The 15,579-nt window shown below is 40.7% G+C and overlaps 1 protein-coding gene across 1 annotated transcript; it reads right to left on the bottom strand.

Annotated features, from left to right (window-relative positions):
- Window positions 1-1,329: 1,329 nt before the first annotated feature.
- On the bottom strand, window positions 1,330-14,986 carry arih2 (ariadne homolog 2 (Drosophila)). The gene is made up of 15 exons (XM_029506169.1): window positions 14,867-14,986; window positions 10,612-11,161; window positions 10,031-10,098; window positions 9,735-9,807; window positions 9,084-9,225; window positions 7,992-8,113; window positions 7,446-7,555; window positions 6,986-7,103; window positions 6,749-6,799; window positions 6,412-6,433; window positions 5,659-5,810; window positions 5,272-5,415; window positions 4,808-4,876; window positions 4,563-4,688; window positions 1,330-3,561 (listed from the first exon to the last, which is right to left on the bottom strand). Exons 2-15 carry the CDS (start codon window positions 10,870-10,872, stop codon window positions 3,490-3,492), a joined length of 1,530 nt encoding a protein of 509 aa, XP_029362029.1. The 5' UTR covers window positions 10,873-11,161; window positions 14,867-14,986; the 3' UTR covers window positions 1,330-3,489.
- Between the last annotated feature and the right edge of the window lie 593 nt (window positions 14,987-15,579).

Here is a 15,579-nt window from a genome sequence, read left to right as displayed (position 1 = left end):
AAAGCTTGTTATGATTGGTGAGCTGTCTACAAAAATATGACTGGAATCATTGGCTGAATAATTCTATCTCCAAATGTCTTTTGGAAAAACAGGCAGCAGTGTATATTGACTTGGTTTAGCTCATGGCCTTCATGTTAAGGTAAAAATGAAGATTGCTCCACAATCGTCATTAAATCATGTCTTCACCTGAATCACAAAAAACAAAGCAAAAGGAAACATCTCTTAAGACTTAATCACCTACCATTTACCATAAATACGCAGAATTAATTGGGTGTGAGATGATATAATGAACACACATGACACAAGGTCCAGTTTTAAAAACTCTCAGTAACTCTATTTCTGTATTAATGTACAACCGTTGAAAATTACAGCAATTTTTTTTTTTTGCATTTTTTCTTTTTTCCCTTTTTTTTTTTAAACGATCTATCTATCAACAGCAATTTTTCAGAAGAAAAGTGAACAATGCGAGCAGAAAAAAAGAAAAGATGAAGCAAAATAAAGTGATGGGATGAACATAAAGAAAGAAGAGAGCACGAGATGGGAGGGAAGGAAACAATCGAACAGAACATTTTATTTTCTGAAGTGGAGTGTTTGAGCTTGAGTGTGTTGACGTGTGCATGCTATGTCAGTGTTTGGTGCTGTAGTGTTTGTGAATGGCGGTGGCTACACTTGCTGCTTCCAAACATCTGATCGGTGGAGGAGTTTGAACGCCAGGCTCACACTTGCCTTGCCACATTAGCTGGACACAGTTGAGCACCAATGTGAGAATTTAAAGCGATGACAACAGAAGTAACAACAGTTTTACTCGGTCGAACATGACTAGCCGTTATTTGCCGTCAGTGGTGGCCAGTTTGACATCACCACAAGCAAGAGGGAAAGGTGTGTTTGTTATAAAACTGGTGACAAAATCTAAAAAAAAAAAAAAAAAAAGTTGTCATGTAAACACACAGTCATCTTATTCTATATTATCTTGCGTATATGAACATGCATCATATGTATGAAAATACTGTATATATAGTTTTTTTTTTTTTTTTGTTTGAGGAGTATGTGGGACCATGAAGTCACCATCTTTTTTATAGCAAACACACCATATTCATATCTACAGTGTTGTGAAAACGCATTTGCCCCCATCCTGATTTCTTACTTTTTTTGCATGTGTCACACTCAACTGTTTCAGATCAAACTAATTTAAATATAAAACAAAAAGATAACCCAAGTAAACATAAAATGTAGTTTTTCTGTGATGATTTTATTTGTTAAGAGAAAAATACTATCCAAACCTACATGATCCTGTGTGAAAAAGTAATTGCGCCCCTTGTTATATGATGAGGTAACTGTGATTAATCATATTATTGTGGAAAGCTGAGTCCACTTTCATAGCCACACCCAGGCCTGATTGCTGCCAGACCTTTCAAATCACGAAATCACTTAAATAGAACCTGTCTGAAAAGGTGAAGTAGGCCATATTGAACCCAAGACATCATGCTGCGATCCATAGACATTCAGGAGCATATAAGAAAAGTAACTGGCATGTCTCAGTCTGGAAACGGTTACAAAGCCATTTCTAAATGTTTGGGAGTCCAGCGAACCACGGTGAGGGCCGTTATCCACAAATGGAGAAAGCATTGTACAGTGGTGAACCTTCCCAGGCGTGGCCGGCCTACAAAAATTACCCCAAGAGCACAGCGATGACTGATCCAAGAGGTCACAAAGGAACCCAGAACAACAGCAGGCCTCACTTGCCTCAGTAAAAGTCAGTGTTCCTGACTCAACCATAAGAAAGACGAAAATGGCATGCACGGCAGAGGTCCGAGGCAAAAGCCGCTGCTGACAAAAGAACAAAGGCTCAGCTCACTTTTGCCAAAAAACATCTTTGATGAGCCCCAAAATGTTTGGGAAAGTGTTCTGTGGACTGATGAAGCAAAAGTTTAACTTTTTGGAAGGCGTGCATCCTGTGACATCTGGTGTAAAATGAACACAGCATTTGATCTAAAAAGAACATCATGCCAACAGTGAAACATGGTGGTGGTAGTGTGATGGTTTGGTGCTGCTTTGGGACCTGGACGACTTGCTGTGATTGAAGGAACCATGAACTCTGCTCTCTACCAACAAATCCTGAAGGAGAATGTCCGGCCATCAGTTCCTGAACTCAAGCTGAAGCGCACTTGGGTTCTGCAGCAGGCCAAAGATCCAAAGTACACTAGCAAGTCCACTTCTGAATGGCTTAAAAAAAGAAAAAAAAGAGGGTTTTGGAATGGCTTAGTCAAAGTCCAGACCTGAACCCAATTGAGATGCTGTGGCATGACCTTAAAAAGGCGGTTCGTGCTTGGAAACCCCCCCAATGTAGCTGATTTATTTATTTATTTTTTAATTCTGCAAAGAGTGGGCCAAAATTCCTCCACAGCGACGGGAAAGACTCATTGCCAATTATCACAAACACTTGAATGCAGTGGTTGCTGCTGCAAGGGTGGTTCAACCAGTAATTAGGTTTAGGAGCAATTACTCTTTCATATGGCCATGTAGGTTCAGATACCCCACCCTTTAATAAATTCGGCACTTGAAACTGCATTTTGTGTTGACTTGAGTTATCTTATAAACTTATATCTAAGTTTGCTTGATCTGAAATGGCTAAGAGTGAATTTTTCCCAGCAGGCGCTGACTCTGACATTACATCTGGGGAAAGATCTGAATTTCAGCTTTGTGTGTTTATGCAGAAGAGCTACAGGTTTAACTCAGTCATTATATTCTATTTTAAGCCACCAAATGCAGATCCACCATCAGCACCATGTTTTCAAAGGAAAAAACGTTTCTCCCCAACATCCTCGTCATGTCCTTAATAAAACAAGTCCCATCTATAGCACTTCTACCTCTTGAATATTCCAGAATATATATTAGAGGTGTCCAGCTCCATTCCTGGAGGGACACTGTCCTGCATGTTTAAGATGTTTCCTGCTCCAACACACCAGATTCAAATGATCAGCTCGTCATCAAGCTCTGCTGAAGTCTGATCAGGAGTCACTCATTTGAACCATATATAGGAATAATGCCAGAGAACAAACGCTCTCACTTAAAATGCTTTTCAACAGACAACCTGATGCTTTAATTTCATTTTTTCCAAATGCTCTGTGAAATAACAATACCCACTGTTTATACCAACTTGACAGAACCTCAAAATTTGAATCTTGTGATCAGATCTGAAAACCTGCAACAAGTGTAGACACAGTGATTTCAATGTTCTGAAGCAAAAACATGTAAATGAGGTAAGGATGAGAAGAGGAAGGGGGGATACAATCGTGCCATTCTCTGACCCTGCAGCATTATGGGAATGAGGGGAGGGAAAGACCAAAAGAAAGTAGCAAATGAGCACATGTCGAGATGCAAAAAGAGGGCTCAGCATGACTGTATTGAGGGATGGTCATGGAAAGAGGCAAGGAAGAGAAGAAGGAAGTAAGGAGGGAGATGCTGGTGCTTTGCAGTCGTGATGGAGCTTCAGGTGTCATGGAAATCCTTCAGCAGTGTGCGTCGCCTCTGCTCAGCAATGTGCATCTGATTTTCCAGATCCTAAAAGAGAGACCAATGCAAGATACAAATTATCAGTCATTACAGTTTAATAAAAAGCAATTATATTTTCATGACACATTCAAGTACTGCATTTAATTCGCCACACGACTGCTCTGTACACATTACTTAATTACCATAGACACTTTAAAACACAGGCTTTCCTGCTGCCGGTAATATTCATTAGTGCGCCGTATAATATTTATGATAGTGGGGGGGGCGAAAAAAACAAACAAACAAAAAAAACTACTTTTAAAATGCAGATAATACTCCAACAAATACAAATCTAGTGCTGCAGTGAAATGCCTAACAAAACTGAAAAAAAAAAAAAAAAAAAAAAATAGAGCAACTACTTGCCTGAGGAAAACACAAAAATTCCTTTCAATCTAACACTGAATAATAACCCTAACTGAAAATGTTTGTGACCTAGTTTTAAAGATTCCCATCCTCGGCCACAACCAACTAGCTTGACAGTGAGTAGCACAGCCTTCCTAAGTCTGTTTATGGAAAAACAACCACACTTAAGTTTGAAAGACTTCAGATAAAATGAAAATTGAAGTCAACTGAAATAGATTTGTAGATTCAGCTATGAGCCATTTGTAGTTTCTTTTTCTGTTAAAAAATAAGTAGCGAAATGTGATTACTTTTCCAAATACTGGCCTGTTGGTTAATCCTAACAATCAAAGGTGAAAAAGGAAAACTAAAAAAGATCTGCCGACTGCACAGGTGTAACATGTTAGCTCACATCGTTGCATAACCCCACCCCAAAACAAATAGCTATTGTAGCTATGAGTTATGATATTGTAGGTCAACAACTTTTTTTTTCCCCACTCTGAAATGATTAACTTTTACACATTAACTTGATTACAGCAATAATGAATTCCCCAAAACAACATGGACTGCTGTGCTCATCATCCTGTTATTGTGTCCTCCCTAATGAGTCAGTTTCACTAGCCCTCCTGTAACATTTACAACTCCATCCATCATAACTGATCCTTCCTTACCCCTCTGTCACTGGCACTGAGCTCCCCCTCGCCTCCCACCACTCCTCTCTCATAGCTGTCAGCTCGTTCCACCTTCCACGACAGGTTTTCAATTTCTGCTTCCAGCTGGGCCTGCTGGTACTCAAACTGTGGATGAAAAAAAAAAAAAGACACAATGAACCTTTCAGGGTCAAAAACCCAGGCAACAGGCAATAAGAGCATCAGCCTGGTTATAGTTGCTACAGATAGAAAAGTGAGTCCCTTACCAGTTTCTTGCGTGGGCCAGACTCCATGTAATAGGCGTAGGGGTATGTATACTGCAGTGTATAGCGACACTATAAACAAAGACACACTCATATTTACCCTCAGAAGGAAGTACAGAAAATGCTTATTAAAAGAAAAATCAAGAAAAGCAAAATGTCAACATGCTTTTTATTCCGAATCATTCTTCACTGGTGTACATCTATAAACTAGATGATTAATATTTAAACCTTAAATGCCATAAGACACACCACAGGTAAGTTACAATGCAGAGCTTCATCTCATTCGCAGGGAAGAAAAATTGAAAAGAGATGGATGATATTCATGTGAATGAGTACTCACAAACTAGACATTTTTGCAACACTCAGCAAATGACAACACAATCTATTAGTAGACAAACACGTTTAGAAATTTAGTTGAAACAAATCTGTCAAATACTTATTTTCTACCCTGTTTAATGTTCCTGTACCTTAGCCAGCAGCTTTGCAGCATTGTGCAGGTACTGCCAGTCAATCCAAGTTCCCAGGTTGTTCATCACTCTTTCCTGGATCTTCTCCTGGATCCTCTGGTAAGTCTGAGCCTCCAATTGCAGAGACTTGTTATGATTCTCCCACTGGTGAGAATAAAGGATGGGGGGAGGACAAATGATAGAATAAAGAGAATATTTCTCAAGTGGTTGATTGAAATGAGTCTGTATTAAGAAATGTGTCCTGACAGCAACTTTCCTGACACAAAAATACATTTGAACAAGAACTAGAACCACATTTTAATGTGATTAATATAGACATGGACTTAAAAAAAAAAAAAAAAAAAAAAACACCTCAAAACTAAATGTGGGCCAAACAAACAAACTCACCCTCTCAAAGTAGAAGAGGTATTTCTTGAGGGCCTCTCTGGCCTGAGCCTGCTGGCTCTGGTTGACTATGTCGGGGTTTTCTTTGTAGCGGCTGCACTCATAGTATTCGCTGCCATGAGTCTTCCAGTCACCAAGACACATCCAGCAGAAGTCTGTTAGGAGACACATAACACACTTCTAAGTAAGTAAGTTTGTAAGTTTCATACGTCTATACTCCTGCAGCAACATGTAGTACACTATACTAGCCTGGATGCTGTACTCAGAATTCATACACAGATAAGTGTAACATTTAATTGAAGTAGGGGGGGAAACCCAAAAAAACTGTGAGGAATAGAGTTGCATGATACAACCGCCTTTTCCAGTGAACACACAATTGCAATTTTTTTTAATTTGGGAGAAGTGTTCTTTAAAAACTGACTGAGAGGCAAATGGGTGTAATGACTGGAGAATCAGAACTCATGACACACTGGTTTACAAACCACTGTTTACATAAAAGGTTCAGCTGAACTCTCCAGGCTACACATAAACCAATAGATTTTGGTTATGGTTGATTAATGTCATTTTCCATTTCTCCAGGTGATTGTACTGATGGCATTTAACTTGTGCAGTCTTTAATTGTCTTCTAATTATGACGTATGGCTGTTTTTGTGTGTTGTATCATTACTAGGTAGATGCTGAGTGCCTCTGAGAGCAGCAGCTTCATGATAAACTGGCTCATAGCGGGCATGTGAAATGTTTAATCTTGCTACTTACCATGTTTACACTTGGAGCATTGCTGGAACAAACAAAAACATATGAAGAAGTAAGTTAATGAAACAATTTACACAACACTGTGAATGATTGTGTGAAAATCAGCAACTATATGTATGCTGAATGTATCTATACAAATCTATTCACAGCCTGATTTAACAGACATGTAATTTCACATAAGAAGCTTGCTTTATACTAAAAAATATACAAAGATGTAAACAAGTAACATATCTGTCTGGGACTGATTTCACCAAGCAGAGCACTTGAGCTCGCAGAAATTAATACATATTTTTAGGATTTCCTATGTTCTTGGAAAGTGTGATTTTCAGCTCTGACTCACCATGTGATTGCACCCGCCATTCTTCTCAATGCAGATATTGCACTTAGGACACTAGGGAAGAAACACGCATCATTAAAATCTGTATTGCTCAAATGTGAGTCTTTTTCTCATTTTTGTGTGGCAATGTGAGCGTGCTTCAACCCAAACTCAAACTTCAAATATGTTTGCATGCAAGATTAGGAAGAGTGGTTACAGTGCGTATGTGATTGTGTTTGTTTCTAATCCAATCCATCATACATCTTTAGTGTGTGCGCTGATGTAGTTGGCCGTCTCTGAGTCGTCGGCACATTTGGTCAGCCATTTTCGGATTGTTGCACAGTCTGTGGGTGCATGGTACATCTGACGGCATTTAAAACTGAGAGAGAAAAAAAGCGTCACAATACACATCAATTTACAATTTTACTGTCCACACAAAAGCTCCAAAAATGTTCAACTATATTAAAGGCACGCAACAGAATAATGCCTGTGCAGATAAGACATTTAAAAACAGCAAGCATCCCAAGAGCACAATTTGTGGACATTTTCAGCAATGGCTGAAAAGGTTAAAAACTAAAAGCACAGGCTTAACTAAGTGTGGTCAACCAGTTTTAAAATGTAGTAATACAGTAGTTTGAGCAACCGTATAAATTTTGTACATAGTGCACCGCATGGTTTGTGTGTGTGTGTGTGTGTATATATATATATATATAGACCCTACCAGAAGACTTCACTGCAGCGGCTACACTGTACCCTGCGTGCTCGAGGCTCCTGTACCTTGATGACAATGGGACAGTCTGCACCTGGACACAACTGCAACTGGAAATGACTCTGCAGGTCAAATAGAGAGACATCAGTTATCCAACACATCAAGAATGTATAGTTGGCAGATTTACCTTTTCTGAATGAAAATTTAATCCAAATAAAAGACAGAATATGGAATTTGTAATGAATCTGTTATACCATACTGAATTGTTTAATAGAATCCCAGTAAATAGAATGGAAAGTATATTGTGTGATTTGGATTCTTGAAGAAAGCATATGTTGCATATACATATTTAGATGGCAACTCAATCGACACAAACAGATGGTGCGTAGAGGGGAAGAGATGATTCACAATTAACGCTGCATAGAGGAGATTCAAAGATTCATCTGCAGAAACAAGTGAAGCTCTCACTCACTCTCCACATGCCTCTGCTATCTCATTTTCTATACAGGCAAACCTTGACACAGAATCAGAGCAAACAGGTTCAGCACACGCACAAACCTCGACATAGTCTCTGAAGAGGTAGCGTCTGTATTTATCCTTCAGCTCCTCTCCCGGTAGCAGCGGCAAAACAAAGTCTTCAGGCATCTGCAGGGAGCAGTCCTGAGCCATACACGAGATACCTGAGTGTACACACAAATTTATTATGAGGTGTCCTGAAACATAGACAGAAGTAGCATGTACATGAAATACTCTACAGCAGCTGCTACAAATTAACTTCATGCGCCACTTAAACTTCATTTGTGACTGAGTCCCTCTGCAGTTGTGGTGTTGCTTTGTTGGTACAGTGACCCAGAAAGTGGATTGGGTCATCTGCCATCATAAACAAGTCCTTCAACAAACTGATAATGAAATACTTGTCAGACTAAGAAGAACTTGGTTTCATGGGCAGACTTTATCAGAGAGACTTTACAGGGCTGTGCAATGAGTTACTGCAGACAAACACAAACTCATAAGCACTTATTCTCCCAAACACCCACAACTATAGGACAGGGAGTGCAGTAAATTGTATGCACTGTACCACACACGTACTGTACAAAAAAAAAAAAAACTTGTGATCCGTGTGCACACCCACACACCCATCTGCTCTCCTGCTGACACAAGCACACTCTTACAAACACACAACCAAATAATCATAAGGTTGCCTCAGGAGCAGGTCTGGCTGCAAACATTTTACACCAGATGGGAGCCATCAAAACCTCATATTACACCTCACTTATCTTAAAAGTCACAAGCTACTCTTGGATTTTACACCAGAAGACACAAACAACCGTAGACACGTGCACAAACATCCAGCCAGGATCTGCAGTGTTTTCTCTTACTAAACACAATCTCATTAAGTGACGTATCTTGGCTTGTAAAATCAAACAGCAGTCTGCAAACTCTGTTGGTCTGGCAGGAAAGCAGAGGCTAAAATAGATGTTTGAAAGGATCAAGGCTGAAACTGCGATGAAACCCAGAGTGGAGAAATACACATACAAAACAAGAGAGACAGAGATACACGGACACTTGAGAGCTCAGTTCAAAGTGTGACTCACCCACTCTAATACCAGCTTTGATGACTACACAGGTGCACATAAACACTCTACTCACCCACTCCCATCCCATCTTTGACCAGTACGGTGCAGTGTTGCTCCCAGCATGCTTTGCAGAAGGAGTGCTGACAAGGCAGTGCCAACAGGGAGTCTCTCCGTACGGCCTGTAGACACACACCACACTGGAGGGACTGAGGGGCCTGAAACATACAAAAATAAAAGAAATGAATGTCTGTCTACAACAGTCTACAACAGATTATTTGACTCACCAGCTATCAAGAGTCCCAGTAATTACTAACTAATTAATCAGTTAATTAACTGCTACAGCAACTTTGCTATGGACCAATTGCATTATTACAATTTGTAAAAAAAAATAAATAAATAAGACAACAACAATAATAATAATAATAATAATAATAATAATAATAATAATAATAATAATGGCATGGAATTGGATTGAATCTGGATAGGTAACTTCATTCCAATTTCTGATGACTAAATTACATCAGTATCGGCACCGAATTCAGATATTGGAGCAAATCTTTCCCAACTAATAACAACAACAACAACATAACTATTTGCATTTAAAGCTGTGTGTCAACATAGGAAGGTCACAGAAATGTCACAAAAACTAGGTTAGATATATGAATTATAGAATAATTTTGTCCACAAGTAGTCCCTACTTTAGAGCATGTGGTGTGTTACTCACAGTGACTGATCTGCAGGTGCTGCTGGGCTGGACGAGGGCGTCTGACAACAGCAGAGACGAGTTAGACTTATATCTGTGGACAGAACCGGGGGGTCATATAAGGATGACACAGAAGAAGCACAAGTTGGGGAGTAAAAGAAAGAAACATAGAAGATAAAACCATGAAACCTTGAGAATATAAGAGTGAGAGAACAGTTGCAGAGGCAATTCAGATATGAGAAAAGCGGTGATGAAAATGATGGCAAAAATTTAACAAAAAAAGAAGAATGAATAGAGGAGGAGCAGGAATTTCATACCTGTCCAGTATTTGTGAAACCTGCCAGTGAAAATGCACCAAAATCAGTTTTGCTACTGCTGGTAGAACCTGAGAAAGGAAGATGCAGGACAAAGGGAGAGAGACACAGAGAGGTTGTTTCAGTAACAGCTTTGTTGGCTCTAATGTAAATCGCCTAATCTCCACTTTTGCCCTCAATCTGCCCCCTCTTACTGTAATGGATAAAAAGCTGACAACACTTCTGCTGAGCAGGAAATACATCAAGACCCCAAAGCAACTGGACACACAAATAATACAATATTTTCTCAGTAATATGTTTTGGCTGCTGAACAAATAACACTCCAGTTAAAGAAAACAAAAGTGGAACAAGTCAATAGAACAGAAAAATGCATGAATTATTTCACTTTATATAATAAATACACACACACACACACACACAGTTGAACAACACTGACATTGCCATGTCAATCTGATTGTTGATGGGAAGGCATTTTGACAGAGCAGTCACCAGACTCCTGTTGTTCTACTATTTGCTCCGTTTTCTTAAGTATAACCATTCTTACATAATCATAAGCCTGTCTGTAATTATTTTTTTGCACTCACCTTTAGTGCAGCAGCAACAGTGTTAACTTCCTCTGTTAGCACCCTTTGGCTCTCTTTATAGGTCAGACAGGTGAACTGGTACTCCTCTGGGTCAAAGGAGTCAGCACCCTGTTGCTCCACGTCGCTGGCCACACCCTCATAGTAGGCTGCTATGTCACCCTGGTCCTCCTCCTCTCCACCATCATCATCCTCTTCTTCAGAGTTCACTCCAAAGTCTTCCTCATTGCTGTCCGACGCCTGGCTGTTCATGTCCACAGACATCCAGTCGACTTAATCAACCACCCGGACAGGTAGACGAGTGTGCCTACCTGTCGGATCCTAGTGGTCCGATTGGCTGAAATGGCTCTTTTCAGGCCACACCTCACCGCTTCGACCGCCGCCCTTTCCACCTGCTGGGGTCACTCCTCAGAGATGACACACCCTGCCTTTTTGTCTGTCTGAGGCACGTCAGGAGCACGCTCAGCAGCAACGGAAGAAGCAGAAAAAGTCGCACTCCCCGTCAGTCATTTGGAAAGCTGGTCACAGGGTGATCTGAGAGAGAGAAAAAAGACTAAAGAGACAGAGAGAAAGAAGGAGAGGAGGTAAAGAAGTAAGAAGAGGATAAGAAAGGGGGAAAAAAATGCATCATGAAGTTGTAAAGCATTTTTGCTACTGATGAGAATTCTAGTGAAAATTGGTTCCCTTTACAGAAGGTGTCTCCAGGACACACACAAACTCAAAGTGAAAACAGTGCCAGCATTCCTGTTTCATATGGTGCTCTTTTAATCTTAATACAAGGATAAAGACAGTATTCACTCGAAAGATAGAAAGCATGTCTGTCTTTGTAAGTAAAAATATTTTTGGCCACATGTTCGTGAAGGTTCTCAGTAATCCAGGTCATCTTAGTGTGTTTATTGGGGAGCAACTGGACTTCTAATCTTGTTCAGTTCTGAAGAAGCCTTTTGGATGAGAGGCAAAACATCTTCAAACAAGATTGGATTGGAAGTCCAGTTGCTTCCCAAAAAACACAGCACGATTTTTGCCAACATTTTCTCTAAATGCTTCAGCTACATTATCTAGAGCCCCCCCCCCCCCAATTATGAAGGTGTCTTGTAGCAAAAACAATCATATGATTTGTAGACATTTCCTGCAATTCCTTTAGACACCTCCTGTATTTTGGGCATATTGTGATATTGATTATATTTTGATTAATTGCACATCCCTCACATAAATGTTAAGATAACTAGTCTATGGATGTTCAATATTGGACTTAATCTGAATTTCAGAGTTCTGTTGAAGTAGAGCAATGATTCACATAAGCTCAATGCTTATATAACAGTAAGTGTTATCTTTATGTTGGCTCTTTGTGAATATTGATCTTTGAGCTGCATAAATTGAGAGCTGGAGTCAAATTCCTTGAATATGCAAACATACTCCCTCAATAAAGGTGACTTTGATTCACAAGTAGTATTTGACCACATGTGGTGACATACACAATAATCCAATACAAACCTTATCAGAAAGTATAAAAAGATAGAAAGTATCAAGTGAGAGATTAGTTGAAATACAACTCTGAAGTTTAGCTGCTACACATCTATGCTTTTCAGATTGTATTCACTATTATGGTATTTTGTCTGAGAAACTTCAGCCAACGAGTTGAAAATATATTTACAGAAATGGGCTGCAATATTTCAGTGACACTGACAACTCAGTTCATCCTCCGATGTCTTCAGCTAATCCTCTTCCATTTCTCCAAATGAGCAAAAGCTAAAGATGTTCTGAAGAGGAAACACACTGAACAATGTCAGTCACTGACAGGAACCCCAAACATGTGCATTATCACTACAGAGGGGCTCACACTGTATCTAGAAAGATCTGGATTCAAAATATTTAAAGATCTTGGTGTGGTATTTCTTACAGTACAAAACTACTTTCCCCTGAATATCCAACTAAGTAAATATTTCTTGTCTTTCCCCTTCCACCCTAAAGAGATAACATTCATTTCTTAAATTTTTAACAGTAGATTCTAAAGAGATACAAAACTTTGCAACTGTAAACTCTTTATGACAAACTGCATAAAATGCATGTGGAAATACACACAATCTATACAAAGATCTGAGGGGAGACCATTTCTTCTTCATAACCACAGTCCAGCATAACTGTGTTTTGCTTCTAATTTACTTATACTATTAGTGTTTTATAAGACCATTTAATTGGAATTAATAATTTTAGCTGGATTATACTATAGGACACACCTCACTCCACATTTGAGAGCAGGTGGTACAGAATTTTAGTATTTGTGTGTCACTGTAAAATGTGGATAAAATGTTTGCTTGCTGACTAAAGTCTAATACATGACACATGCAGTACCACATTTTCTAAATGATCCTCCTCTGACCCTCCTTTATAAAAATAAACTTTGCATATTAAAAGGGCCTAACGCTGTAGAAATAATGCACAAGCTGCCAGACGTTTGCTAAAAATATTTTGATTGTGTTGGCTGCATCTGCACCAAGTGAATAAAAATAGCTGGAATGTAATTCTGAATTTGGTTTATTTGAATTCTGTGACTTGGTGATCAACTTTAAATAAATTAGCAACCCTTCTCAACACATGACATGCTACTTCTATGATATGAACAACAATCCTCTTTGTTGCAGTATTTCCTTACTAAGGACAAAAAATCTCACTTAGGTTGCATCTCCTCCTTATGTACTACATCTGTATATTTGCATCTAGCTTTGGAAAAAAAAAAAAAAAAAAAAACGCAAAAGGATTTCAAATCAGCACTTGCTCACATGCACCTTTCTGTCTTACAGTTTTGTTGATCTGCGAAACACGTGCAGGTCTCAGGACAAGGGTTACGGCTTAAAGTCACAGGATTAGCTGAAGATACTTTAGCTTTGAAGACGAGGGAGAGACAAACCATAACTGTAGTTAACATGGCGGAAAACAGGGATGTGGCAGTGGATACAAACATTGGACAGAACGACCGCTCTCAGTTATGGATAAACGCAAAAATGTAAACACACAATGACTGGATGTGGATATAAACAGCAGAGCAAGTGGCCAGTTCATCTTTTATGTTTTGTTTGTTTTTTGTTGACAAGGGCAATCATTAGGGGAAGTCTAAACTATACTGCCAAGCGTGGTGCAACCTCATTGTGTCTAAAATACCTGGTAAGTCAAGTCTTAGGAAGATTTCCAAATATACTTGAGGCCGCCAGTTTAGAATGACGTCGGTCCTGATCTTCAACCCCACAAATGGAGAAACAGACAGACTCACACCTCGAACATGTGATGTTCATTTTCCTCCCTGATATCATCTGGCAGAGCAATTATTTCCCTTTCCACGTAACAAGCCACTGTGGAAACTGATTTTCTTACATTACTGTGCAGCACCGGTATCCTGCCAAAGAGGGCTGCCCCTTGCTTTCTCTCGTTGTGGTGTTTGAGTGAGGAGTACTTTTCTCCTGACTTAAATCTCCAAACTTTTAAAAACGTGTATCCTCTCTGGATGACACAAATGGCCACAGTGGACTTATTGCGACACATCATTGCTCAACGCTCTTTTCACCAAACTGAGTCACAGTCGTTGTCCTGCAACCGGGCTTCATATGCCACTTTGAGAATAACCTGGTGGATTAAAATAAAAACAAGGTTATGAGAGGAAAGGCCGTCAGCCGACCCCTGAGCCCGGAGCCATCCCGGAGCCAGCCCGGCGACAGGCGAATGCTCACATTCCGCCTGGCCCGGCTAAAAATAGGCAGAAAACTGGGTGACACACATCTAGCTAAGCTAATATATCAGAGCGACTCAGCTCGGGTTTAATATCTGGACGTGTCCGGGAAGAGATCGAGGCACGTAACCGGTGTTGACCGACTCGGTGGTCCAGGCTGAGAACGGCAGAGAGGATCAACCCCGCGGACCGACGGGCTAACTCCCCGTTAGCCGCGTTAGCTTCCGGGCGAGCGCGCTGGCACTGAGATCCAGCAGCGAAGTAACGGCATGTCAGACCAGAGCAGTCCGCCCGGATCACACTTCACACCCGCAGAAAGTTTTCAAGCAAAAGTCCATTTTGTCCTCCGCCGTGAATTTACAACCACATTAGCTGACTGCAACAACCGTCCCTTCCCGGTGAGCCTCCGCCTCTCACCCACTCTAGTCCGGGGTTTGAGATGTAAACAAGGCCCTTTGGAGCCGGGGGGCCAACGGGCGCACCGAAACGGCCGCCGGCTTCATTCACACCTGCTCGGCTCGGCTCGGAGGGGTTTACCTGTCCGGGCAGCGTCGGCTCGGCCCGCCGTGACGGCCACTGGAGGTTTTTGTGCGAGGAAATCCAAGAGGTGATTAGCCCTGTGCTCGGCTGGATGGGAGGCGGAAGACAGACCGTTACTGAGGTACTTATGAGTGACGCCACATCCGCGTGTCCCCCCCCCCTCCTCTCCACCCTTCTTCCTCCCTCCTCCTCCCCCTGCTCACCCTTTCTCCCCCTTCCTCCCCCCTCCTCTGCTCACAGTTTCTCCCCCTTCCTCCCCCCTCCTCTGCTCACAGTTTCTCCCCCTTCCTCCCCCCTCCTCACCCCCCCCCTGCTCGGAGAGATGCAGCTGCTACACCTCATGCATTAGTACTGTGCATCAATACTTCAACAATATTGTTTGATGGAGCGACATCTGCAGTGTAGCAGGGATTTACATCCCATTGCTCAACAGCCTGTGCTGACATCCCTGCATCCCAGAGTGATGCCAAAGGTCACAGGCAAAGTGTTTGCAAATGGTTTCCCCAGGATCGACCCCTAATGACAATAGTTATGTCCTTGCAGGTACCAAGTAACCAAGAAATCAGATTTCAGAAATATATATAGAATTTAAAATTTGCTTCTCAAACGTGCCTATTTACTGCTTTCCCAGTTTTCTGGGATATGCAACATTTTTGAGTTCATTTTATTTATTTATTTCATTTGAGTTCACAATAGTAATTCATGTCACT

This window comes from Echeneis naucrates, chromosome 7, assembly GCF_900963305.1.
Source record: "Echeneis naucrates chromosome 7, fEcheNa1.1, whole genome shotgun sequence".
Taxonomy (NCBI): domain Eukaryota; kingdom Metazoa; phylum Chordata; class Actinopteri; order Carangiformes; family Echeneidae; genus Echeneis; species Echeneis naucrates.
This window is presented reverse-complemented; position numbering and strand designations above follow the sequence as displayed.